Source organism: Nesoenas mayeri, assembly GCF_963082525.1.
Source record: "Nesoenas mayeri genome assembly, chromosome: 4".
Classification (NCBI taxonomy): domain Eukaryota; kingdom Metazoa; phylum Chordata; class Aves; order Columbiformes; family Columbidae; genus Nesoenas; species Nesoenas mayeri.
The window spans coordinates 40,579,725-40,606,234 of NC_137540.1; the positions used below are offsets into that span (position 1 = coordinate 40,579,725).

The 26,510-nt window shown below is 35.1% G+C and overlaps 1 protein-coding gene across 1 annotated transcript in view; it reads right to left on the minus strand.

Annotated features, from left to right (window-relative positions):
• VEGFC (vascular endothelial growth factor C) overlaps window positions 1–26,510 on the minus strand; it is a gene marked incomplete at both ends in the record, with an annotated part of 78,499 nt that overhangs the window by 6,572 nt on the left and 45,417 nt on the right. Inside the window, 3 exon segments of the mRNA XM_080344229.1 lie at window positions 2,731–2,882; window positions 13,167–13,357; window positions 14,722–14,935. Coding sequence (XP_080200355.1) covers window positions 2,731–2,882; window positions 13,167–13,357; window positions 14,722–14,935 — 557 coding nt within the window.

Sequence of the window (26,510 nt, forward strand, 5' to 3'; positions counted from 1 at the left end):
TCCTCTTACCTGGCTCTTGATTCTGCTTGAGAAATGGTACAGGATAATTTACAGATATTATATTCTGTTAGAAACAAAACCAAGCAAAACCAACAACAATGAACTGCAAACAAACAAAAAAATAGAGGCACTCACACCTGGAGAAGCCTGGCTCTAGCTGAGAGTGTTTAAAACTAACTACAGATGGAAGTCAGGGTGACAACAAGAAGAAAACACCGCACGCACCCGTAAGACAATACAGGTACAAAATCCAAGTTATCAAAAACCAGCAAATGGAAGTGGAACTGCTTGTTTCCAAATTCTAGTCTGGTTGCAGGGACAGAAAATTATGGGGGAGTGTGGCTGAAATTTTGAAATGACTTATTGTAACATTTTAGGAAAGTTCAGGAAGGCTAGGAAAAATATCAGAGGCAAAATCACTTTGCAAAAAAAATTCACTACCTCTTTCTAAATCATTGTCAACTCAAATCAAAACTAGCATGTTAACTTATTACCTGTCAGTGTTAAGACAGATAATGCATAAAATGGGGCAACATTTAATGTGTTCAACATCAAAATCACATCTAAAATATGCTTATTGGGTCTGTAAATGCTTACCTACCAACCACAGGACAAATAAGGTCATCACAGAGACTTTGATCTGAATTATGCATATTGAAGGCCCCCTCTATTCCCCAACACCCCAACTGCTAAACTTCTAAAATAGAGTGACAATTTTCTAACTCAGTTGCACATCTTTATGACATTCTGTATAAACAGAGAAGAGTAAAACTTAAAATGCCATTAATCCAGGAGGTATTCTGAAAAACTGGTTAACGTGAACTGACATGCCTCAGCTCCACAAGTACGTAGAGGTAGCTACTACTTTTTAGAAGGAATAAAAGGAAAAATGTGTGAGAACAAGCAAAGGCCTAGACTTTAATTCTCAAGATAAAGTTGTGCAGAAAATATATTTTTATATAAAAAAAGATCAACTATTTGTATTCTATCTTACATGTCGTTTCTCTCTCTTAAGATGTGCCTGTGTATAGTGGCACCATCCAGCCTTGAATTCTTATTAGATCCTGAGTGTTACTACTGTAAAACCAGAGATTATGCTCCAAGGCTTTGCTTTTGAGTAATACATAAGAAAGTCGTTATTATATTTCTGTTAAAATTAACATGTACATATATACATGTACACTTGCAGATCTGCTGCTGTGACAGGAAAGTATATTTCCAAGTTTTTGGCTTCACAATACTTTCATTAGCATTCAAACCTATGAATAAAATGTTATGGAAAAATAAGTAGAAAAGAAAGTGAGAACTTTAGTACCAATTAAAAAACCCCAGTGGGATTCTGAAAAGCATTCAGGCACCCACCCAGAACATGCAAATAGCTTTACTTTCCTTTCTAGAACCTAGAAGCACTCAGCTTGTTTGGTGTTTCTGTTTTTTTCTGCTTTCTTGTCAAAAGCCATAGATTTAAAACTGAAAGACAGTACTTAACAGTAAAGAAGGCCTGTATATATTCTGATTTAGTACTAGTCTGTCTTGCCTTTGCTGAGGCACGACTCCTTTCTCAGAGGACAGCAGGACACTCCAGCTGGGAGTGCTGGTCAAAGCCTTTTCTCTGTACACTCACTTCCCTCTAACTGCAGGTACCTGCTTCCTGGCTAGAATAAAGTATTGCAATGGTAATTACAACTGCTCTTAATCTGGAAGCACTAAGAAAGTACCAACAGTCAGCATAATTTTACTTCATTATTGACTATTGGGTTCTGATTTTTTATGTTCTGTTAATTATTCAATTAAACTATTAATAGATTTATTTCCTAATATTTTTCTAATCTACTGTTCATGATCCATGTTTTGATAAGCAAATTCAATAATTTGAATTCAAATAGAATATATTCTGTGTTTAGCTAGAACATGTCAGAAAACATTGAGACTTTTTCTCTGTGCTTTCATTCAGTTAAAGACCTGGTTTGCATCTCTGGGTATTTTGCATTATTCACTTACCTCATTAAAAATGCTTACAATGAATTCTAGTTCAGCTTCTAGTAATTGCTTCTTCCATAAAGTAACTGTTAGTCTGTTAGATATTTTTGACCTACTGAATATTTTTACATCATGAAATCATCTCTCAGTTCTCTAAAATGAAGTGAAGGAGTTCTTCAAGTGGCTCCAGTGCCAGATTTCTTCTGTTACTTATTTCATTCAAAATCACCAAACAAACCAACATGCTAATTCTGTGGACTGTCAATTCACCTTTTATTTCCCCCTCCCATTCTGTTTTATTTTCACTTCTAGCATACAAAAATGTTCAAAAAGATGGAGATTCCCTAAAAACAGGCCTTTTAAAAAACAGCTTTTAAAATAGGAAAAAAAGAGTTTGAGAGAGAAATGTTGTCTACTCCTTACTTGCAAAAGTATTTTTATAACTTTTATGATTACCTTTAAAAAAATAAAAGTATTATTTTATTGATATTTTCTGTAAGTCTCAATTGCATTGTTGCTCTTTCCATGAAACAAACCCCACAAATAACATTATTCTTCATGTTTAAATGACCTAGCCCCAGTTTAGGCACTGTGTAAAAAGGTACTATATTAATTAGTTTAGTAACATATTTACCATGCAAAACATATTAGCTCCTTTGCAAAATGATTGTGAAAGCTTCCAGCAACATTTTAGATATAACTATATAGGCTTGCTCATAACGTGAAAGGAAAGAAAAGTCTCATACTCACTGAGTTTGTGTTGCTGGCAAAGAACGTCTTATGATAGAATGAACTTGTCTGTAGACATCCAGCTTTGACATGCATCGGCAGGACGTGTGATTGGCAAAACTGACAGTTACAGGCTTGGGGCCATGAGAGAGAGGCACCGTGATCTCAAACAACTGTAAAAAGGAAAGCAAAGCAAATAACTTTTTTTTGTAGATCAGTAACAGTACAACAAAAATAATGTAAGGACATACCAAAAAAAAGCCATAAGGAATTTAGGGTTTTGTTCTCTACCACCATTCAGTGTCATGTTCAATTATATCACTAGATATCATCATGTGCAAAATTAATACAATAGCTATGTCATGACAACACTTTTAGTTTTAAAACCTGTTACGTGCCTGTTTCCTTATTATAACATTTAAACTAATGTTCAAAAGGAAAATGTACAAAGAACACATTTTTTCTAGAGGAAATGACTTAAAATTGGCAGCCTTTTAAAAAAAATTAGAAGGTGCTTCAAAAAGTTGGAAAACAAGAATAATTTAAAAAAGAGGCAAGCTGCAACCTAGCACATCAGTTGCACAATTACAAAAGCTTGTGTAAAACAGCAATATATTGGATGTCGATCAAAAGATTTTTGGATGACCAAGTTTTGAGCTACAGCATACTGTATTTCTGGCTTTCCAGTATTTGTATCAATGTAAACTATATGGTTACCCTAATGGAATGCATCTTCAACTATTATATTTTTTCCAGGATATTAATAAACATTCACACAATGTATGTGAATGAATAAAATCCCAATTTTAGTGGGAAATGTAGTTCAACTGGTGGAAGAGGACAACTTCAGTGATAACTTGTGCAAAAGCTGAACATGTATAACAGACGATCAGGAAGACATCCTTCAGTGTTCAATTCAGGATACGTACTTTAACAAATTAATAAGGTTTCACTATAAGACTCAAATCCCAATAGTCTCCTGAAAAGGTAGGACAAATACTTGAGGTCAAAGTCTTAAAAACTATTTTTGGTAGTATTTTTAATAGGATAAGAGAGGGCTGTTGTCTTTTAGGTGTTTAGTTGCTTTTGCAAATAAATGTAAGAATATTTCTGCATCTTCTGGGGACTTTACTACCTCTAAAAACATGATCAATGGTTATTATTTCTGGTTTCAGTTGATGAGACTGCATAACCAGATTTGTAGCTGAAATCTATTTGCAATGCTTTTTTATAATGAATAACTTTACAGTATGACATACATGCAGCAAGCAAATGCAATGAAAGTACCGGTAATTTTAATTTATTCAAAATATGAAGCACATCTACAGGATGTCCTGAAAATGGGATCTTGCCCTGAAGCATGTGAATGAGCCTGGGCACTGAGAAGCAGGTGGGTGCAGCAGTTTGGGGTGTATTCACCAAGTACTCCTAAGATAAAAGGGCACTTGTGCAGCCAACAATAAAGCTCATACTATTGATATATCTAAATTACACAACTTAAATTTCAACTGTATAAAGCATCATCAACTCTGTTTTCTCAAAACAAAGTTTGACATCATTTAGTGACTAGAGCTTTAAAAATGTTTAACATTGAGATTGTCATCATTCCAGAGCTGAGACGGTAAAAGTGTTATATTTGCATTTTAATCTGTTATGAAAGATTACAATGTTATTATTTTTGCTGCAAAAAGTAGCACATCCTTTATATTAGTTTGTTCCTTCCCCTCATCACAGTGTAAAAATGTAAACTGGTGTATATTTACTTCTGTAGAAGGAAAAACGAAACAGAAAATAACTTCCTGCATCTTTCAAATACTGACAAAATACCTAGACATCCACGGAGCTATCATGGAAAGAGTTTCTGTTTTTAGAGAGACGTCTTGCCAAATCATATTAACATTTTGATTCTTGCTCCAACTGCGAAATAAATAACACTTCTTGAAATTTTGATCTTGAGTCATTAATAAGGGCATGAGTCCACATCGAGTTTCAAGTTTGGTACAAATAAAATGAATGTCTAATTATCACCAGACATGCCGCCAGGGTTTTTAACTAAGTTCAAAACCAACTTCTAGAAAGAAATTTTCTAATCAGCTTTTTATTACACTTATAATCCTTTTTGGCTTCCAAACCAGTATTGGCTCCTTTACCCTTATCTATTATAATAAGTTCCTTTAAATTAATCACAAAAGGCATTCTTACCAAGATGCTTCATCCAAAAAAGAGCAATAACTGTAACACAGAGCTATCATTTTCATACTGACATGTTATATGAATATAGTTTTATGTATTTACTAATTTCTTTTAAAAATACCCACCTAATTGAATGCCATCGTTTTGTTATAACACACAAACTAGGAAATTGGCAAGGAGGAAGGTGGTGGTGTAGATAAGGAGACAGAAAGGACTGTGTACAAAATAGCTTTCAGTTCTGTATCCAGTACAAATTTGAGAAAATATATGCTGAGTTCTTTGGTTATCTGTTTTTTAAATACTGATGTTTAAACAGATGGCGAAACTCACCTACATATGCAAGATTTGTATCTTTTTTAAACAAGTTGTGCTTTCAGAAGGAGAGCCCAGCTGCTGAGACCTCTGAAAATTCTAAGCCACCTAAAAGAGGACCCTGTCAGCCCAACTGTCCTCCTGTTTGCCTTCAGGACTACACTGAGAGAAATTTCACTAAAACATCTGAAACACCTGACATGTACCAATCGTGAGCAGAAACAATGGTGAACATGAGTTATCTTAATCTACATTTACCCTTCCATTTAAACTGCAAAACGTATCAGTTTAGAGGTGACTATTGCAAACAACTATTCCCATCAGCACTTCAGTGGTTCAATGCAAAAAAAAAAGCCTAGTTAAATAATGTAGACTAGCTTCCTTGACCTCATTGATTTACCTTCAGTTTGTTCAACTAAATTCACTTAACAGCAATATATTTTACATCACCCAATAGTACATACTGGTTATACGTAAAGTAAAAGAAAACCAAAGCAAACTATTTATGTTGGAGATCATATTATATTATGTTATATTATACTAAGTATTACATTTCTAGTCCTCACTTTTGGAAAGTGCTTAAAATGATTCATGAAGTAGCATGTTAAAAAAGAACATAAACCAAATCTATTTCCCTTAATGGAAATGATGGAAGTGAAATACTGGGGTTGGAATTATTGATTTATTCTTCCTACACTTTTTATTTGTCTGCACATGTGTTATGGTTTAACTCCAGCCAGTAACCAAGCACCACACAGCTGCTCGCTCTCCTCCCACAACGGAATGGGGGAGGGAATAGAAAAAAGAACTAATGGGTTGAGATAAAGACAGTTTAATAGGACAGAATAACAATAAAAGAATATACAGAATGAGTGATGCACAATGCAATTGCTGACCACCCACTTATTAATCCCCAGCCCATCCCTGAGCAGCAATCCCTGCTGGCCAGCCTCCCCCAGGTTTATATACTGAGTATAACATTATATGGTATGGACTATCCCTTTAGCCAGGTTGGGTCAGCTGTCACAGCTGTGTCCCCTTACAGCCTCTTGGTACTCTGCACATTCTTGTTGGAAGGCTGGTATGAGAAGCTGAAAAGTCCTTGACTGCTGAGCAACAACTAAAACGTCAGTGTGTTATCAACATTATTCTTATTCTAAATCCAAAACACTGCACCATACGAGCTACTAGGAAGAAAATTAACTCTATCCCAGCCAAAACCAGGACAACATGCTATTAGGATACCACGTTCTCATGCATACTGAAAAAGCAGATATTTATTCGTCTCTTCTGAGAATAAAATTATATCAAGAAGAGACTTAACAAGAAATAAATTATTGAAAAGTAGTCTGTTACAGAAAACGTATTTAATACTCAGAATATTCCTGGTTTAAATAATCTCTAGTATTTTGAAATAAATAAGTCTAAATAAGATCTACATTCTGCTCTCAGCTATGATAGCAGCATCTCTAAATCAAATTAAGCTATTTCGGTGTACGTGAATAAACTCTCAATATACACAAGCTGGGTTTGAATTTTCATCTTAATAAATCATTCCAGTTTAGGTAAGATATGACCTTCTGCAGTACTTTCTGGTTTTGTTACCATCTCTACTTAATTTCTTGCCTATCTTCTTCATCCAATAGAACAATAAGCTCAACATCTGTTGTCACTACAGGGCATGTTTGGCAAGATGGAAGAGACAAACGTCAATATCTACAAAGGATATTTCTATGAGAAATGCATCATAACATGCATGAGACTGGTTCTTGACACCCTTCTTTTCTGGCAACATTGCTGGTACCCATACTGCCCATGTGGGTACCTCTACTTAGAGATCAGATGGCTTACATTTCTGCCTGATCCCTCATTTAGGAAAGGATTGGTTTTACTGTATTGTTAGAGGCCCAGATATTTTCTCCCTCCCAACTTCAAAATATAGTAAAAATTGGACTAATTCATGCTACAGGCAATAGGGAAAAGATATTTCCTTCAGGTCTGTTCAAGGGCCAATGCATAAAGACAGACATTCAGGACCAAAGACTGCAAAGAATGAGCTTCAGTGCCCAGAAGAACATGAGATCCAACAGCAGTATGTATTAGGGTCATTTTTTCAGTGCAGAGCCTTTATCACTCACAGTTTTGAGAAAGATGTTAGTAATTATAGTAAATTAAATAGCAAATTAAAGTACATGAAATGAGCATTGCTAGAGTTTAAGACAAATACTCAAAAGTTAAAAGAAAAAAATAGACTCAATTTGTCCATGATGTCCTGTACATTTGTGCTACCAACACTGCCTTGAAGTCTGGAAACCAGCAGAAAGCAAAAGTCAATGCCGTATGCAATATCATAACTAAACAGTATTATATATAACTAAACAAAACAACAAAAAAAGACAACAAAATAACAGCTAAAGCTTTGTCCTAACCTCTTTCACATGATCTAATGTCATAAACATGTCAGTAACACACTATCAGTCTCAGTGTATAACACATACTAATGAGAGCTCTATGTAACTGAAGAGCAGCTGAAAAACAGATATAATGTATTTCACAAGAACTTAACATGTGCCATTCAACCAGTGTGAGGCTGTTCTGCCACAGAAACCCAGCTTGCAGGTCTTCCATTTTCACTATGTCTAGCATTTCTCTTCAAAGCATTGTGTTCAGCCATGTCTCTCATTCTGTTCTCAGAAAAAGCAGAACCACCACTATTAGGTAGGTTTTAAAGTAAAAAAACTGAAAAGTAAAAACAACACATCAAGCTGAACCAGGTATCTGGCAAAGAAAATTTCAACCCCTATTATTAAATAATCACAAAGGCAGAGAATGACCACAGAGTTTAAAATGGAGTATGTTGGGTAATCTTAATATTAGGCTCCTCAAACTAGAGTTGCTTACCAACAAGATTATGTGTGACTACAAATGTTTTTCCCCATTTTTCTGTGTCATGAAACAATTCAAGAATCTTGTACAGTAAATGGCTTAAATGGAAATTTTGTGCTAAACCCATGACAGTCATTGGCACTATATGGAATTCAAACAAACGAACAAAAAATGTTTTGCTTGCAGGACATTTTTTTTTAAATTATTTTTTAAGGATATGTATTTTCATTCTCACTGACCATTATAAAGATGACTTTGTATCTGACTTTCAACATACACAAACTTGAAACATTCATCTTCAAAAATGAAAGAAGGTGATTTTTCTTCATATATTTAGATTACACAATCTGTAATAAGGTGTACTTCAGGCTTAATACTTAACCTTTGTTCCACCGCACCAGACAGAGTTAAAAGGCAGCATATTCTCCAGACCGCAATGGCAGCTTCTTGTGCTTGTTTTTTCTGCCTCCCAGCACAGATAGCTATACAATTGAATAACTTTTCAGACTAATACAAAGGTAAGTGAATAATTAGTTCACTTTTACAATCATGTGTGCAACTACAAAAAATTTGTTTCCTGTATTTTCATTCTTTCACAGGTCAGTTTTTTATATGCTTGAAGATCAGTGCATATGCTCTGTACTGTACCTCTCAGGTGAGAAACACAATAAGAGGGCACTGGCCAAAGGTGTTCCTGAATTGCTCTACCCAACCAGACTTGGCCATTGGTACACCATAACCTGCAATTACCACAATGCCAAGTGCAACATTCTTTCTTCTTCCCAACCTTGTTATTTCTTTAGCCATCCTTGCAAAAGCTTCCAGGCCAGAGCTGCCTGGTCCTGCAGACCACCCTGCAGTCAGCTCTTTTCAGTTCCCACCCTGGCAGCACTCTTCCTTTGGCCATTTACGGAGCTGGACTGGACAACAGAAAAAAGGATGGGACCAGAGTCTGGTTCACAACCTAGAGCCTGGCATAATTTTAACATTAAAAAAAAAAAAAAAGAATAAAAATCTAACAGCAGACAGAAATCTCTGAATGCTTCATCAAAAGCACTCCCATAATTCCTGTAAAAGAAAAACATTCCCATATATTCCCCTTCACTGATCTTTAGGATGGCATGTATGTTTAATTTACTTCATTGATAGCTCCTTCTTTAGACTAGAAAGACTTCACACCATGCTTTCCAGAAAAACTGTTGATTTCTCTGCAAAGTATTTCTTTGCTTCAGTGGCTAAATTAATTTATTCACCAATATCATCATACACGCCAACATCCATTCTATAAGCACACATGAAATTATTATTATGGTCACTGACTGCTGAAATAGAAAATAATCAAACCTCTTATTTTCATATCAGGATGAGGGAAGACTGTCATTCTAGTTTTTACATGTAGGATTTATGTATGATTTTTTCCCAGATTTACATTAACTACACTATGTTCTTTTGATGGACTGCAGTTTATTTTGGCAAGTTTCCCTCAAATCAATTGACTCGGTTTCCACCATTTGTGATCTTTGCACTTCCTAAAGTGTCAGTAAGTCTGGCCAAATATAACCAGCATAACAGAGCATAATGTGCCTAGAGAGCTTTTAAAGTTAGAGATAAGACTGATCTCAAAACTCGAAACATCTCCATACTGGAAAGAATGAAAATAAACTATTTGAAAAGTGGTACATCAACATTATTCATTCTACTATCTAAGGTTTTTTTTAGAAACAGTATCTCAAGGCTTCTGTGTGACACAACAACAGGTAACTTATCTGTAACAGTACAGTTAATCTCTGTTTAACATGCTCAGGTTCCTTATTCTACCTTTTTATATTTGAATCGCTTCAACTTTTTTTTCTGAAATTTTAACAAACGACATTTGGAATTTATACTGATTTATCTCCCACTATTAATAGTACCTACTATATCATGACAATCATTAGACTAACATAGAAAAATGCATGAGAAAAGGCATAAATGGTAAAGTTCAAAACAACTGAAACTTCTTGTGACATATGCATCTCCAAATTGTGTCAAGGAATACCATGTACATCTCAAATATGGCAAACAATTTCAAGATGTTAGCTTGTTTCCTGTGAGAAAAGCTCCCCTAAATCTAATTTCGAACTGCTTGGAAAGATGTTTTCCCTTGAGGGACTATTACTGTAACCAAGAAACAAGAAAATATAGGATCTTTACATTAAATGATCTGAAAGAAGCCAAAAAACTGTCCATCCTGCCAGCCAAGAGGAGGAATGGAATGAGATGGCCCTTTAAGATCTGCTCACTGCTTCCCTTCTACCTATTAAGCAAGCACCTATAGGTGGGACGTGAAAACGTACAGCAGACGGACAAGATGTTTTTGCACCAGGTAGTTCCAATCTTTGTAACTGCTGTTGAACTACTCATGTCATGGAAACATGGAACAGCTATTTGATTAATAATAAATTAGAGAAAAAAACCCAACACAACGACACCACAAAACCAAAAATCAACCAACCACCTTCCCCTACAGACCTTTACCAGACAAGCCACCACTTACAAAGTTGGGCTATTGCAGGGTCACAAATGAAGAAGATCTGCTGCATCTTGTGAATTAGCCTAGGGGGTCTTCAAATATTTTCATAGATCTTGTACCACATCTTAATTAAGAAATTGTCTCATATCCCAATCATGATTGTATAAACACCCTTCTGCAACTACAGAAGCAGGTTTTGTGGGAAAAAAAAAATGTATTAACAGCAAAGAAAAATGTTTTTCTATTTTTCTCTCAAAAGGTTTAGTAGATTGAAAGGAAGAATACAGTCCAAACTAGAAAACTATTGACCTCTCTCTAGACCACTACAGTGTTCCACAAGACAACTTGGGAAGATCTGACATAGTCCATTCTCCTGGCAATCAATTATTTGCTTCCCATAAAAATAACTTGTATGTCTAGCCCCCTTATTTTTAATTAATTTTGATGAAAGCTGCTATCAACTTTCTTTAGATTTTAATGTCTGGAACCAGTGCTAGAACTTGCTCTTACAGTAAGATCTCCAGCTGAAAGGTTAATTTTCCATTAAGCACATTTTCTGCACAGCATGAAGCTTATTTTGATAGAGTTTATGCACCAAAAATAAAGCTACAAAAAATATGACTTATGTAGAAAAGTAAATATGTTTGCTTGCTAACCAGTTGTTCTCATTCCATTCAGGAAACAAAAAGGAAAATGGTAGTGAAAATAGGTGTGTAGGGTACCTCAATTTCACAGAAGGGTCCTGAATCCAATATTTTTTTCTTCCTAATTCTCATCTGATATAGAGTAAGCTGTGGTCATATAACTTTAAAAAGATTTGAGATGATGACAGATGAAGAGATATAGCTATAGCTCCCTTCCCTTATAAGGATTTTTAAAAACTGCATTCTGCCAAGCACTAGATAAAACTGGAGAGCAGAAGCAAGATAGAAAACTCAGATATTAAATTGCTTGCTTTGACAGAATAGGTAAGGAAACAAAACAATGCTACCTTCTTTCTGATAAGTCCTTCAACATTTTCCTATACCATATCATTGTCAATGACATCAATAATTTCAAAAAGAAACTCAGTACTAACCTGAACATTTTTTACCAGGCAAAAAAAGATGAGCACAAAGGGATTATTTACCCCAAACTGACATAGTGCTCAAAGACCAGGAAATCCATGCTAAATGCAAGCTCTCTCTGTAACTAGATCATCCTTTATTCCAGCAAGTTAAACTTTATAAATACATGTCCAAAAAACAAAACAAAACAAAACAAACTGATCATACTCCTTACTTTATAACATGAAAATGTATTTGCATCTTCTAAGCAATGGGAATTAGGACATCTATTTGTGGGAATAACTATGGACTCAAACTAAATCGGTGTTGTAGTTTTCCTTCAGTTATTTGAGTTACATTTTTCCTGTGCTGTGCGGCTGTATACCATTAGCTTAAATTCAGGATTGAAAATTCTTGGTAGAATATATCATTTAGGACAAACAGACTTGTTTGGAAATAAGGACAGAAAATGTATTTTTAAAAAAAAGAGATTGGTTTGTTTGTTTGTTTTTTCTGTTTCCTTTACAACCTCTTTTCCCATGAGAAGGCTCAAAGCACTATGAAATTTCATTACAAAGGAATGACATTTCCATGGGCTACGATTCATAGCTGGCTATACAGTCGTGTATCTTCCTTATAAATATGTACTGTATCTTCAACTAGATGAATCTAGTTGAACAAGGAAGCAATATTTACAGTAAAATTACTTTTCTTCAAAGTATCAAAAAGATGAAGTAAAAAAGAGAAGAAGCCCATAACCAACAAAAAAGCTACCAAATACTGTAACAAAAGCAAAATACCCTAGCAAACATGTCAAAGCATAACTATTTTTACATGATTTGAGGGAAAATATACTGTGATAAATGTTATAACTACTTAAAATAGAATAATACCTTTAATAATTCCTTTAAAGGCATCTCAAAGGCTCAACACAATCTCTGCACACTCCTACCAGATCACTAGCCCTGAACAAGAACAACAGAAAACGCACATACAGGTACATTATAGTAATATCGCTTAATGCAGTAAATTTCAGTTCCTAAAAGGCTTTATTTGCAAAAAGTATCCTGTCTGTGTATGTCTTAAAACAGTCTTCGCTAATAAAAGCCCATGGTAGTTTTGAGAGAGTGCTTGCTTCATATGGCAGGCAAATGACAGATGCAAAAAACCCCAAAAACAAACAAACAAAAAATCCACAGGATACAATTATGTTTCATGGATAATCTCAAAACTGAGAATAGGACATCATTTTTTAAAATTATTTTCCCCTTCCCTAAACAATTATATTTATATCTATACATAAATATATATATATGTACACACATTTGGGGGAACAGAGTGTTAAACATTTTCTTCCAGGCAGTAGTCTCTTCAGCTGTTTTTCCTGTGTATTCTGGAATGGACTTTTTTTTTCCTTTCTCAAAGTAGCAATAAAAAGGTTTAAAATATGCATGATCATAAATGGATTTGCAAGGAGCACTTGGACTGTAATAAGAGTGACAACTTACTGTCTTGCTGATGTAATTTGTGCTGATATTCATACACTGGAGTCCTTCACTATTGCAGCAACCTCCACATCTGTAGATGGATACACATGGGGGTTTAAAGAAGGTGTTTGTAGTTGCTCCAAACTCTTTTCCCACATCCACACACACTTCACGTGGCATGCACTGAGTTTTTCTCCATTCAGTATCAATACCTGCCAAGTTACAGGGAATTTCATATGTTATAAAGTAACTGTTTAAAAACAATACTCTCCTGAAGTAAATTAGTAAGAATTTTTTTTAAGTTTTGAACCAGAATATGTATTGCTAGGGTCCCGCCCTTTATTCAGTGAAATACGTATCTCTGTGTTAATTTCTTCTTCATAGGGGTTTGACATTGCCATGGAGCAAAAGAAAATTCACAGTGGAGCTAAGGAGAAACCTACCAAGGATGGATGTATCTTATGACGTTCACAGCTAAAGCTGTACATGCCCTTTCTCCTATGCCCAGGGTTAGTCTCACCTTAAGTGAAGCCTAAAGAAGTACTGCACAGCTTTGTAATTTTAACAAGTCCCACACAGTATTTCATTTGGATACTATATATTAAAAACATTACATTTGATGCCTACACACTTAACACAAAATTAATTTGAATACATGTTTACTTTGTTAACTACAAGTGTATAATTTAAAGGTTATTATTTAGCAATTATGTACACCATATGATTTAATCTGAAAGGTGGTACTTGTGTCCAGAATACCCACACAAATTTGGGCAAACATTTTACATACTGTTTCTTTTGCCAAATGCAATCTTACACTAAACAGCCATGAGACCTGCAGCTGTACAGGCCCTTTATTCTCTTTTGGAGTCAATTTTATAAGCTACTTGGCAAAAATGGAAATTTCACCTACTTTAAAGTCTCCATTAAGGTATATGACTTCCAATATCATGTCAAAAAATATGCCTCCCACTTTAAATCCCATGTTCCTCTGCCTCCAAGCACTTGCTTAAACTGTAAGCTAATGATATTCTTATCTGGGTCTTCTGAAACACTAAGGGGTATTGACATATTTGTTTCAAAGATGTTTTTTTCTCGTTTCAGCATAATATCATGACAGCTGGCCTCTTGCAACAAGGAAAAGCTACAAGTGGATTACTTGGCCTCCTAAAGCAATAACATTTAAGAGAAGAAAGCATCACCAGCTGTGACGTAACTGCAGAAAAAGAGCAGAAACAGTGAATGAATCTGTTAGAGCCCTCTTTGCTTTCTGTAAAATCATTACAGCCTCTACAAAGGAGGATTCCTTATACCCAAAGACAAACACTTAACTTGCTGTATCTACTGAGCCAAGAAAGTAGCCTGTAACTTTCTTACAATGGACGTACCAAAAATAACTCTGTGGAGCAATTTATTTAATTACGGAAGGTTGACTGCCAAGGATTTCATATTATACCCATGACATCAAATCAAACTGCTGAGAATGCTTAGCTTTTAAAATATTTTTGACACAACTGAGAAGCCTTCAGATCTTAATTTATTGCGCGTTAGAATGCATTTTGTGTCCTGTACTTACTTTTCAGGATCTCTGCGTTATAGTGTGCTGCAGCAAATTTCAGTGAATCATCTGATCTTGTGTCAAAGCTGGAGTGTTCCCTGTTGTGTTGCCAACCTCCTCTCCTCAACTGACATTTGAACATTTTCCAGTATTCTGGGTAAAGTACTGTCATGAGTTCATCCACACTGGACACAGACCGCAATTGCTCTTCCAGGTCTTTGCTTGCATGAGCCTGTCAAAGTAACATGCAAGATTAATTACTTTCTCCATTACACAAGGTTTGCTGGAAACTAGCCTGAAAAACAACCCATACATGGTAAAATAAAGTTGTGCTCAAAGGGGTCCTTATTACAAAAACTGCTTTTGTTAGTCAATGACAACAAGTATTATAGTGACAAATACAGAAATGTTTTGCTTGTACCACTAATTCTTTATCACACTTGTAGTTCAAAATATCTATGTGAGAAAGGAACTATAGAATTTAGCTTATACAAGTACAGATTGCAGATTTAAAAAAAAATCATTTTTATCCTGTATAGAAAAGTTTTCACGATAAGATTTTGAATGCTTAAACCTCAAAATTTTTAAATGATGTTCAGTTCATGTTATTTAATATCACATACTCTTAAAGTAACACCAAATTTTTGCTCATTTTCCCTTAGCCCAGGAAAACGGAAACACTCAGAAACACAAAAACAGTGAAATTAGAAAAAAGAAGAAAACTACTTGTGATTTTGTACCTTTTTAGGGAAAACCTTAATGAGCAAATTCTATTGGAAAGCAATAACCCTTGAATCAATAGGAGTCAAGGACTTTAGTACTTTTAAGAATCTGAACTGCACACTCCCTCACTGCTAAGAATTTCAACTGAAGCTCTTCAGGACTCAAGTACTACACTCCTCAACCTGTTGTTTCAAGAGTACTCAAATCCTGTAAATCACTCTTTCGTTTTTACTGTCTTTTACACAAACTCATTGCATTGCATTTTCTTAAAAGACTCAGATTACCTTATAATTTCTCACTTATCTGGAAGACTCCTCTGTCCTCTTAGATGAAACAACATATTGCATCCAAGGACTGCTGATATTCCCTGACCTCCCTCTCTGATCCATGAATTGCTGACTTTCCAAAGGGAAGAGCAATAAGGAAAAAGATAAATATTGAAGAACCTTTAGCCACCTTCTCAGCCTACGTGGCCCTTAGATGGCAGTATGAGACACAAAATATAGAGGTACACTTTGTAAAAAGTGTCTAGCAACTGGCTGCAGACTCTGTACAGGTTACTACAAAACCATTGCTCTCGTCTAATAAACACATAACATATCTCTAAAACCAGAAATACAAAACTATAAAAACTGAAATTTAAGATTCCTTATCAAACTCCACTACTAACAAAAAATAAATTATTTCATTTCAGCCATTTTGAACATTACATGAATAAAACAGCCCATTCTGAACTAGCTCACCTGAAACAAAACTGCTCTTTGTCTCACAAACAAATAAAAGGGTACAAAATGGCATGTGCTGTCTCATCCACTTCCTTAGCAGGTGTCAAGTACAAAAGAAATGCCCGAGGCTAAGGCAGATTCACAGAACTCATTTCCATAAACACAGTTAAACACAGAAGGCAAAGCCAATACAGATTTCAAAGTCATTTGAAAGTTAAAAAAATGTTTTCGCTACACCTTCACTAACCACAGTGTCATGACAGACTGTTTTGTCCTGGGAAATTTCGATAATCAAGGTATCAGTCTCAGAAACACGCTCATTCAGGACTTCATCTCTTTCCTTGCCTCCGTAGGAAGGGTCACCTCCGACCCAAGTCACTCAGCAAGCAGTACATTGGGGCCCTGCCTTCACCTCTGTTGGCAACACAGAGCGTCTCCCTCCCCTGCTCTCCTTGAAGGACACCACACAAGTTTTTAATCAGTGCATCACAAACAAAAACCCAAGCTGAATAAACAACTAATTCGGTCGCTGCCTGCTTCCTTTCGTCTCTCTCAAGAGGTGAAAAGCGCAGCGTCTGAGTAGCCTCATTCCTCATTTGGTCATCCCTAGGAGCTGGTCCTAGGAAGTACCAGCAGACCATGCGGGTGACATGGAAAGAGAATCCAACCAAAGGTTCACCAGCCTTTTATGAATCCCTCAAAAGCCTGTGCAGCCCACTGTAGACAAAACGCTGGCTACTGTTGCTTCAAATATTCAAAGTACAGGCCTAGATCATCAGAAAAATAAGTATCGAAACTCAAATTTACTTAGTTGATAAGAAGCCAGTGTACAGAGCAGGAAAGAGGTCATATTTGTTGGCAATAATCTGTGTTGATGAAATCCTCCTTGGTCAGGAAATCAAGTCATGTCTTTCCAGCTGGAAAGCAAATCTGATACACATATAAAATATGTATGAATAAAAGTCAAAGCATGAAGAAATTAGTTGTTTTAATAAAGTATTACATCTAATTTAATAAAGTATTACATCTAATTTAATAAAGTACTGCTTTCAAATGCATTTCTTCCTGGATATTGCATGGGTCAGAGTGCCACATGAAGGCCTACAATGTGAAGTGCTCACTTAGTATGAACAAAAGGAAAAGAATAATAGAAAATGTCTGTTTCTTTTTCAATGTTACCTTCACACACACATCAATTATTTGTTCCTAGTGTATTCATTATAAATCTAGGAAAGGCATGTATTTTTGAACTGCAGCAAATTACTCTCCTCTATCCAAACTGTTTAAAGGAACATAAATGTAAGGAGCTTGTAGAGTCATTTAACTTTGTGCAAGAATCAAACGTTATTGTTGACATGAACATTAAATTAAATCTTAAGACTTCAACATCTATTTACAATTGAAAAAAAAATCACAAAGTAAGTAATGCCAACAAAAATGTATTATAAATTAGAGGAGCTCTAATTTTTCATTATTCTTACGCAAGTCCAAATTAGTGAAGTTTGGAAATAAAAACTATTTGTAGATGCAACTACTATCACCAAGCTAGTTGCTCTGAATTGTAATCTTAAGTTTAAAAAACAGAATACTAAAGAACTGATGTATTGTCTGAAAGTAATATGATGTTAATGAATTTTTTGACAAGAGAAATTTTGCAACAGTTACGACAAAAGAAACCTTTTTGATAAACATAAACTGTCCACTGATTTTTCATATTAATCCGTTATAGTGCACTACACACAAAATCTTGGACCAACTGCTTAATGCTTCACTGGAAACGCAGTCTGGAATCTACATTCTACATTGAGAAGGAAGCAGGAATTCAGTGCCAACAGTGCTCACAGAGGAAGGAGTTTTCTCTGTCCTAGGTTTTCTGTTTTATTCACACTTTTAAGTCAGTTACAACATTGGGTTTGTGGTTGGTTGTTTTTTTTTTTTTTTTAAATAATGACAACAAAAACCAAAACAACAAAACCAATTAGTTCATAAGGATTTACTGCTTGTCCTTTGGTTGGCCATTCTGCTGTTTTTGTCATTTTTACACATTATCATCCATGATCACCTAAAAAATGCAAGAAGCTATACTTTGGAGAAAGAAATTGACTAAAACTTTGACTAGCCAGTCTTTACAAGATGACACGATACTGAGAAAAACAACAACTTAAAAACACAAGAATGAATGGAGAATACTGTAAGGACAAGTTTGCTTCATTTCACTTCTTCCACATGATTTCGCAAGGAACAGGGGAAATGACAAATACCCATATAAATAAAGTAGTAAAGAGTTGATGCCAAGCTCCCTTTCAGTATTATTTATTTAATTTAGGAACATTTTACTCTGTTGAAGTTGTTTTTCACAATATTCATTTCTACTATGTCGTATGTCCAGTTTCACATAAAATTGTAGCTTACAAAGGGAGAAGCAGGATACCAAACAGGCTCCATGTCCATTCACAAAATCAAATCTATAATAGATTTTCCATGCATTACATTATTTGTCTTTCACATGTCCCCAGTGTCTGCCTCTATTATTAATAACAAAGGTCAGAACACTTAATATTTGGCAGCACGCTTGACACATAATTGATGGTGCAATGTGCTATAACAGTACTTTACGCATCTGCTCCGATTACAGTTGTCAGCTCATTTAATTTTCAAGGATTTTGTTGACAATCCTTAATAGGAAAATGCTGTCCTTAAAACCCTCCATTTTTATACTGTACTTACTGACTGAAATGTATAAAAAATCAAGCAGGTAAATTCTAACATTGAAACAGTGTGCAAACAAACAGAAGTATTGCAAAAGAAAAATATGTATAAACATTTCACTTGCATATTTTATTGCAATTTTCATGTATTTCAGCACTAGTTTTTTTGGATGTTGATGCCACTAAAAAAAAAAAAATCCTATTTAATATAGTTAATTATTAAATTCAACTTTTTAATCTGCCTCTACAATCATTATAGCCCTGATTTTTATCTCTTATGCATCAGTTTGTCACTAGTAAAACTGAATGACTGTCCGCAATTGCAAACTTTTAAGTTACCATTCCAAACAGCAGCAAGGCAGTGCCTTACAAAAGTGAAACAGTAACAGTGAGCGTAATTTTTCATTTCACGTTACTTTAAATAAGTAGTAAGAACACTGGAGTTAATTTGAACTAAATCAAAACTTCATGAGAACAGCAGAGATTAGAATCAGTCTCTGTTCCAAAGAGCTTATAAAGCACATCAAACAAGTTAGAGTGGAAGTATAAAATAAATATAATGGTCTGAACTATATTATGCTTTAAGCAATCTCTACTCATTCTGACATTTTAAATACTAACACCAGGTAAAGAAAACAAGTAAATAAATGGTGGGGAGAAGGGAAGAATGTACAAAGTGGATAGACAAGGGGGAAAAAAACCCAACGGTTTGTGGAGAGGATTTGAAAGAGAATTTGTTAAAATGGAAGAAAAAGACATGGGCTATGAGGATAAGATTAAGACTATGGAAGTTTCACTAGTATAATATTAATGACATTTTTTTCTTTAGTTGGAACATTTTTGGTGAGGAAGATGCATAAACTGCTAGAAAATCATCCTAGGCTTATATTATTTAATATTGCTCTCCTGTTTATGAGTACAAGTATTTAAAATGAAGTAGGTAGTCTAAAATTTCCATGTTAAGTGAAATCTAATTTTTATGCAAATCAGTATTTTTCAGGTAATATTTTATTTAGATATTCTCAGAAAATCCTGAAAAAGCATAGCTAAGATTACAGATTTGCACAAGGGCACTTATGTTTGGTCCTTCAGTCAAACATTTAGCTGCTACAGAGGTTCTGAAATGTACTTCTCGGATGGTGGTTATTTCTCAAGTACCTGCATTCCTGAATAGCTCTCAACATTCACTAATAAAATGCCAGTACTTTCATATAGTCAATGGGAATTACTTATGAAAATACCCTTTTCTTTAATCCGAGTCTGATTTCCCTGGGAAGCAGTGAGAGAAAAAAAATCATTCCTCCCTTTCTAGATCAACTCCCTGCTCTGCTGACTGGTTTCTTTAGAAGTTCTTCTTAGGTGGCCAGTTCTCACAAGTTTCTATAAACCTGGGCAGTTCAGACATTGCTGTAGGTGACATGGTATCTGATACAATCAGAGATGGTAAGTGCCATGAGAGAATTCCTTATGATCTAGACACGCATACATGTGTGCACAGAAATGAGGAAAAGTGTCAATAAACACCACTCCTGACTATGATGGAAAGCAGTTTTTAGAATTTACCTTTTTGAAGCAATTTCACAACTAGATTATAGCAACAGAAAAGGGTTTGTTCTCATGCACTTGATCCCGATCTTTGAAATTTTACATTGCTCCACAGCAGCAGTCTTCAATTTGTAGTCATAAAAACCTGCAAACTGTTTCTAAGAATACAGCAAGTCATAATTGCAAAACAAATTATGAAAGTCAAGCCCCTTATCAAAAGACTCGATTCACTATTCAGGAGCTCACATTAGATGAGCTTACAAATTAAAGGTCAAAGGCTGCACAGCAGTCATGGAAATTTGCAGGATAAGCATTTGCTGTTTAAGTGCAGCTGCATCTGGATTCTTTAATTGATTCAAAGACTCATACTGAAGCTTCCAGCTAGCATTACAAATAGACTGGGAATCAGTAACGATTTGGATTATTGGTGACGAATGGCTTACATCTGATTAAATCCTGGAGACACCAAGCAGTGCAATCTGCACCAGATGAGATTTGTGTATTATTTTCTTGGTCATCCTCAGATGCACTGATGAGCGGTGACAAATGTGAGGATCGCTGTGACTGGGTGCATGACCAGAAGAAAAAGGTAACAATTTATAAGTAAAAATAAGGCCAACATTGTGCCGCCTGCAATACAACCACAGCAGCCTGCAAGGTTGTGGTGCCAATCGCATGTGCCCTGAGTATGAAGCATCTGGGCTGATGCCGCACGGTAGTTCTGTAGAATTTGACATGTCATAAAAACAATGTGTTTATTTTTAATACTTTCAAGCAACTTTTAACTAACACGCAATTCGGAAAACTTAAATACTTAGAAATTCAACTCCAATTTAAAAGTTCTGGTTATAAGATCTTACTCAGAAAATAATAAAACACCAGCTAGGAATATTTTTTTTAAAAGGTGTGAATATTGCTGGTTTTTAAAAATACCCTTCAACCTTTTGTTTTCCTTTCACAGTCAGATGTATCTCATTAAAATCAGCACAGAAGAATAAACTACCAGGCCTTTATAAGGAGATTGTTTATTTTCAGTCGTTACTGAGCTTTCACTGGTATTATCATTACTTCTGTTAGAAACAGCCATTAGCTATGTTGGTGAAATCAAACAAATATGGAGACAGTTTTTGAAAAAAATTATTAACATGGTAACACTGCAATTATCTGTCATCACTTCAGCAGATGTAACACAGGCAGTGAGAATTTAAAAAGCTTCTCAGTATCAACTAGAGATATACTAAGCAGAAAGGTAAGCGATAATCCCTGTATTTTAATTTGAATGCCAGCGCATTCTGAGATACTGCTTGAGCACATTATGTGTGCTATGCAAAGAGATCCTAGACATTAATTAGTGAGAAATAGTTCTCGCCATGTATCAAGTGATGGGCTTCAAAAAAGCGGTAGGAACAGCTTTAATGTAATGTTTTGTATCCTACAGATCAATAGTACATAACAAAAAGTTTTCACTAAGGGCTGGAATAAGAAATTGCACATTAAGAACATTGCTGAGTTATGCTGCAGCATGTGGTGCATTCTCACTGACAAGAGGTTTTAGTTTTCCATTTAATGCTCTTGTTTATTCTTGAATTTTTAACAATGTGGCCATTTATAGGACAGAAGGATTACATGAACAGGTCACCTCTTATTATTGTTGTATAATATCTCTCAATACTAAGTAACTTGCCTTTTCACCAAGTTTTTAAAATCAGTATTTAAAACCCTGAGTACATGTAATTAATCTGTGGTCTAAATATTTAGCAACAGGTCACAGAAATTTATTGAATTAATTATAATTTTAAAATGGTTCTTAAAATAAATAATTCACAGGCCATGAAACAAGATCACTTGCATTTCAAAGGAAAAGTTGAACTTCATTCCTAAACAAATGTCTTAATCTAATAGGACATGATTTCTGTATTGTTAAACAAGCCTTGCACAGTTTACAGATCTGTACAAAAATATTAATTAGAAGACCACCTACCTTGTCACATTGCCTATTTGAACAAATATTCCAGCTATAAACACAATACGCTACTTAAAACTCACAAGCTAAAGAATAATGAGGAAGTTATAACACAGCAATTCCAGTTGCAAAATCTTTGTTTTAAATTATTACAAACAAGTTTTGTATATATGAAAAAGGAAACAGATAAAGGCTCTTAGAAACCTGTATGTTTTATTAAATTTTAGAGTTTCTAATTGTATCCTATTAAAATTACATTATTATCTGATTATTGCATTTAGCATCACATTTCTTCAGTTCATTTTACACAAGTCATTAAAAAAAGTCTAATTGGTAACTCAAATGGACACGCCAGACTACTATATCACACAGCCTTTGGTAATTAAGCCATTAAATTGTGTGATATCATTAATAAACAAAATACCAGAACAACCTTTTATTTTCATTGTCAAAGTACTACCCAAATATTTTATGTAAAGGTCCTTTGTTCATGTAGGCAGAAGAAAGAGATCATCTGAATTTCGTTAGCCTGAGGTAGGTACACAATGCAAATGACCTGCAACTCACTGCCCACTTGTGCTCACCCTAATAACCTGGGTTGGAAAATTGTTCCATCCTTAATTCTGCATGGAACATCCTTCAGGTTGTCATTTGACATCTGTTACAGAGAAGTTATACAGAAACAAACCCATTTGTTTAGACACTGAGCCTATAATACTTTTTTCTTGCCTTTTGATGCTGCAGAAAAATATAGCCAGACAACAGAGAAAAGCAATCTTAATCCCAAAATTCCAAATGGATTAGAACAGTACAAAGAGAAGAAGATTTATTTTCAAGCCTTTAAGTATTACATTGAAAGCATTTTAAAACTGAAAGACAATAACAAAATCCTTCACCCTTATACACAGCCATAATGTTCCATTAAGTATAAATTATTTAAACTCAGGAAAATATAGTACTTTAACATATCAATATTTGAGACCTATGGAACAGGGTGGCATGGAAGAATACCATTTTATTCTTCCTATGTTTGACTATTCAGTACCAGCTGCCCACTGTCAGGTACTGCCATCACAAGCTGAGGTAATTCTCTCCACAGAAAGGGTAAGATGATGTACGGCACACCTTTGCCTTCCCTGATGGGCTAACTTCGTTGCAAACTACGATATGAAACAACAGTGGTTCTGTGGAGTTGTCACATCCCTTCCAAATTATGGGGAGGAAAATATTAAAAAACACAGTTTTTTTATCACAAAAAGAGAAGTAATGCTCGTGCATCACTGAAGGAGAAAGCTTATTGTACCATGTAAAACCTGACAGGTGTTAAGAGATTTGTCAGCAAAGCATGAGCGATGGGGAAAGGCAAAAGAATCCTTGAGAACTGCAAATTCAAGAACTAGACTGGGACTTGGTCACAATTCCCTTTCATGCATTTCAGGAGAAATATATGTTCCCCATTATTTTTGGCTTAAATTATTCTGAATAGTGTATTGTACTGCAATGTTACTTAAACAGGGTCAGGGAACATCAGCAGTATTATACTAGATCCTAATTTATACTGACAGGACACAGAGTAATCCAATGCTGGACACAGCATGTTATCAGAAGACTTTTTCAAGAAGGTTTGACTGCAGAATGAAGTTTTTGCAAGAACAGATTTACAAAGTATGCCCTGAGCTATCAACTGCCACTGGAATCCAAGAATGCATATAATCTCTGATGGAAAAAATAACATTGCATCTTGAAATCCATGATAGTTGCCATTAGTGGAAACTTGTCTTGTACCACCTTGCTGAGTTGCCTACATTCTTATCCAGACCCAGAAACTAATGAAAAAGAAAACGGATTTACAGGGATTATACATATTAAAAGGAGGCATACAGAGAGCAGAAGAAAGTGGAACAGAGGTTCCAGTTATTCAAAGTCTGTGGAAAGATGTAAGGAAGATGCTTAAAATTAAGCTAAGCATATGCATAAAACTTACTATTATATAGCACTATTTTCTCATGCTAAGCTTTTTATCTGCTCTTAGAAGTAAATAATTATTTTATGAAAACAAAAAATGGTTGTGTACCACTGCATTTTGTATTCACCTGGTCACAGATTCTTGAACAGAAGAACCCAGGTAATCAGGTTTGTGAGGTGAAAATGGGAGTGAGGGAAGAATGAGATAAGGGAGTAAAAGGCGGTTAGTACCAGTGCAACCCAGCACCCATCTCAGAGCATCCTGAGATTCTGTTCTCCAGATGCAAAGGTGCACACCTCAAAATGCCAGATTCTAATACAAAAGGAAGAAAGAATTAAATCAAAGGGCTCTAGGTTTTCTGAATAAAATACATTCTATCATATTAGTCAGTTTCCTCAAAATAAAAGGTTCCAGAGTTGAGTTTTTTTTAGATTTTTAGCAGAAGATAGTGTCAAAGCAAGAGAATTTATGGAGAAGAGAAATTACAAATTCTCTAGCACTACCAGTAACCCTTAAGGAAGCACTGTTTCAAGCATATGAAACCCCTTCCCAAAGTCAATCCGCAGTCATTATTTATAAGGATTTTCATATAAAACCTTGATGGAGTTGTGTGTACACAAAATTAATGTAGTAGAAGGATTCCTTTGACTTTTTTTTCCCCAGCAGCTTATTGTCAGTACAATGAAGTACACACGTCTTCGCAGGATTGCAGTCCTGGAAATTGGAATTTTGGACATACTCGTGTTAATACCAAGAGCCCACTGTAGTCAGTGAGGTTACCATTTACAGGATCAGACCATGAAACAATTTCTGTCTGTTCTTGCACACATTTCTAGCATTTCTTTTACTGAGAACTGCAATTTCCTCAACACTTTAAGTCAGCAGCTCTTTTCAAACAAAGTACATTTAGACACAGGGAACACATCTCTTATTAGAGTAATTGGCAGTGAAAATGACATTTCTGGTACGCTGACTTAAATTCTGTTTCAAAATAAAGTGTTTTGTTTTTATTTAATTTTATTTGAATTAGGATCACAAAAGAGGGAAAAAATGTAAATGAATGATCTTTAAAAACATTTTGTTTCACACTGAAATAGTTCTAAAAGAACTTAGAGGACAGCAATGGAGTTTTTCAAACATGCATGGCAGATGCTGGTATATATTTTTATTCTTTTACCTGGAGGTTATTTCTGACATCCTGCACAATAATCTCCCTTACCATCTCAGATTTCTGAGAAGTCACATAACTGTCACCCTATGCTACTACAGACAAAACAATCAAAAAAATTGTATCTATTCCTGTTTTCCTTTGAGAAGGAAAGGACTAAGAATGCAGAATTTTGGTGTTCGAAAAGATTTGGATTTTAAAATTGTAGCCTTAATACATCTCTGCAATTATTTGCATTTGTGATTTGGATCAATTAGAACTTTAACTATGGCTATTTTTTAGATGTCAGTAAAATTGACTGTGCCTTTAAACAAATGTGCCCAGATGCTATGGGTACAGCTAATCACAGGCACAAAGGCCCTGTCAAGGTCAGGCTGCAAGTTTGTCTCTAATTGCCCAGTTATACATTCCTTGTTCACCCAAATCTTCTACCAACTTCAATGGGATTTTTGTTTAGTGAGGATTACAGGATTTCAGCTCCTAGCTCAAGTATTGCATCTATACATCAGTGTGTGTACTATGTTTCAGTCCCTATGGTCCCAGTATCTGTAGTTTTACTAGCCCTAAATACCACATTGAGTTCACCCTCCCAGTCTTAAAACTCAGTTTTCCTTTTGTTACACTTAACTTCTTTTGCTTTTCTATGGTCTACATTGTTGGACTTTGAAAATTAGTTACCTGGCAGCCAATGTTTGTCCCACTGCTGCTATATTTTTCATTTCAAACATGCTAATTTGCTTTCAAAACCTATTGACCTAACTAATGTATTAGTCATTCTGCTAAAACACAAAGACAGTATTTTTCCTACCCCAAAGTCTTTTTCTTAGTTCTCGGTTACGTTTCAACTTCTTATTAAAGCAGTCTGGTGATTTTTAGATGATCTTGCCCATAATAGTTTTTGTTGACGTCTCTAAACATTTTTGCCTATCATAGCATGTTTATATGATTAATTCTCAATTCCATTTTTTTTTAGATGTTTACATCAGGTCGCCTGCTGTCCTTCCTTTGT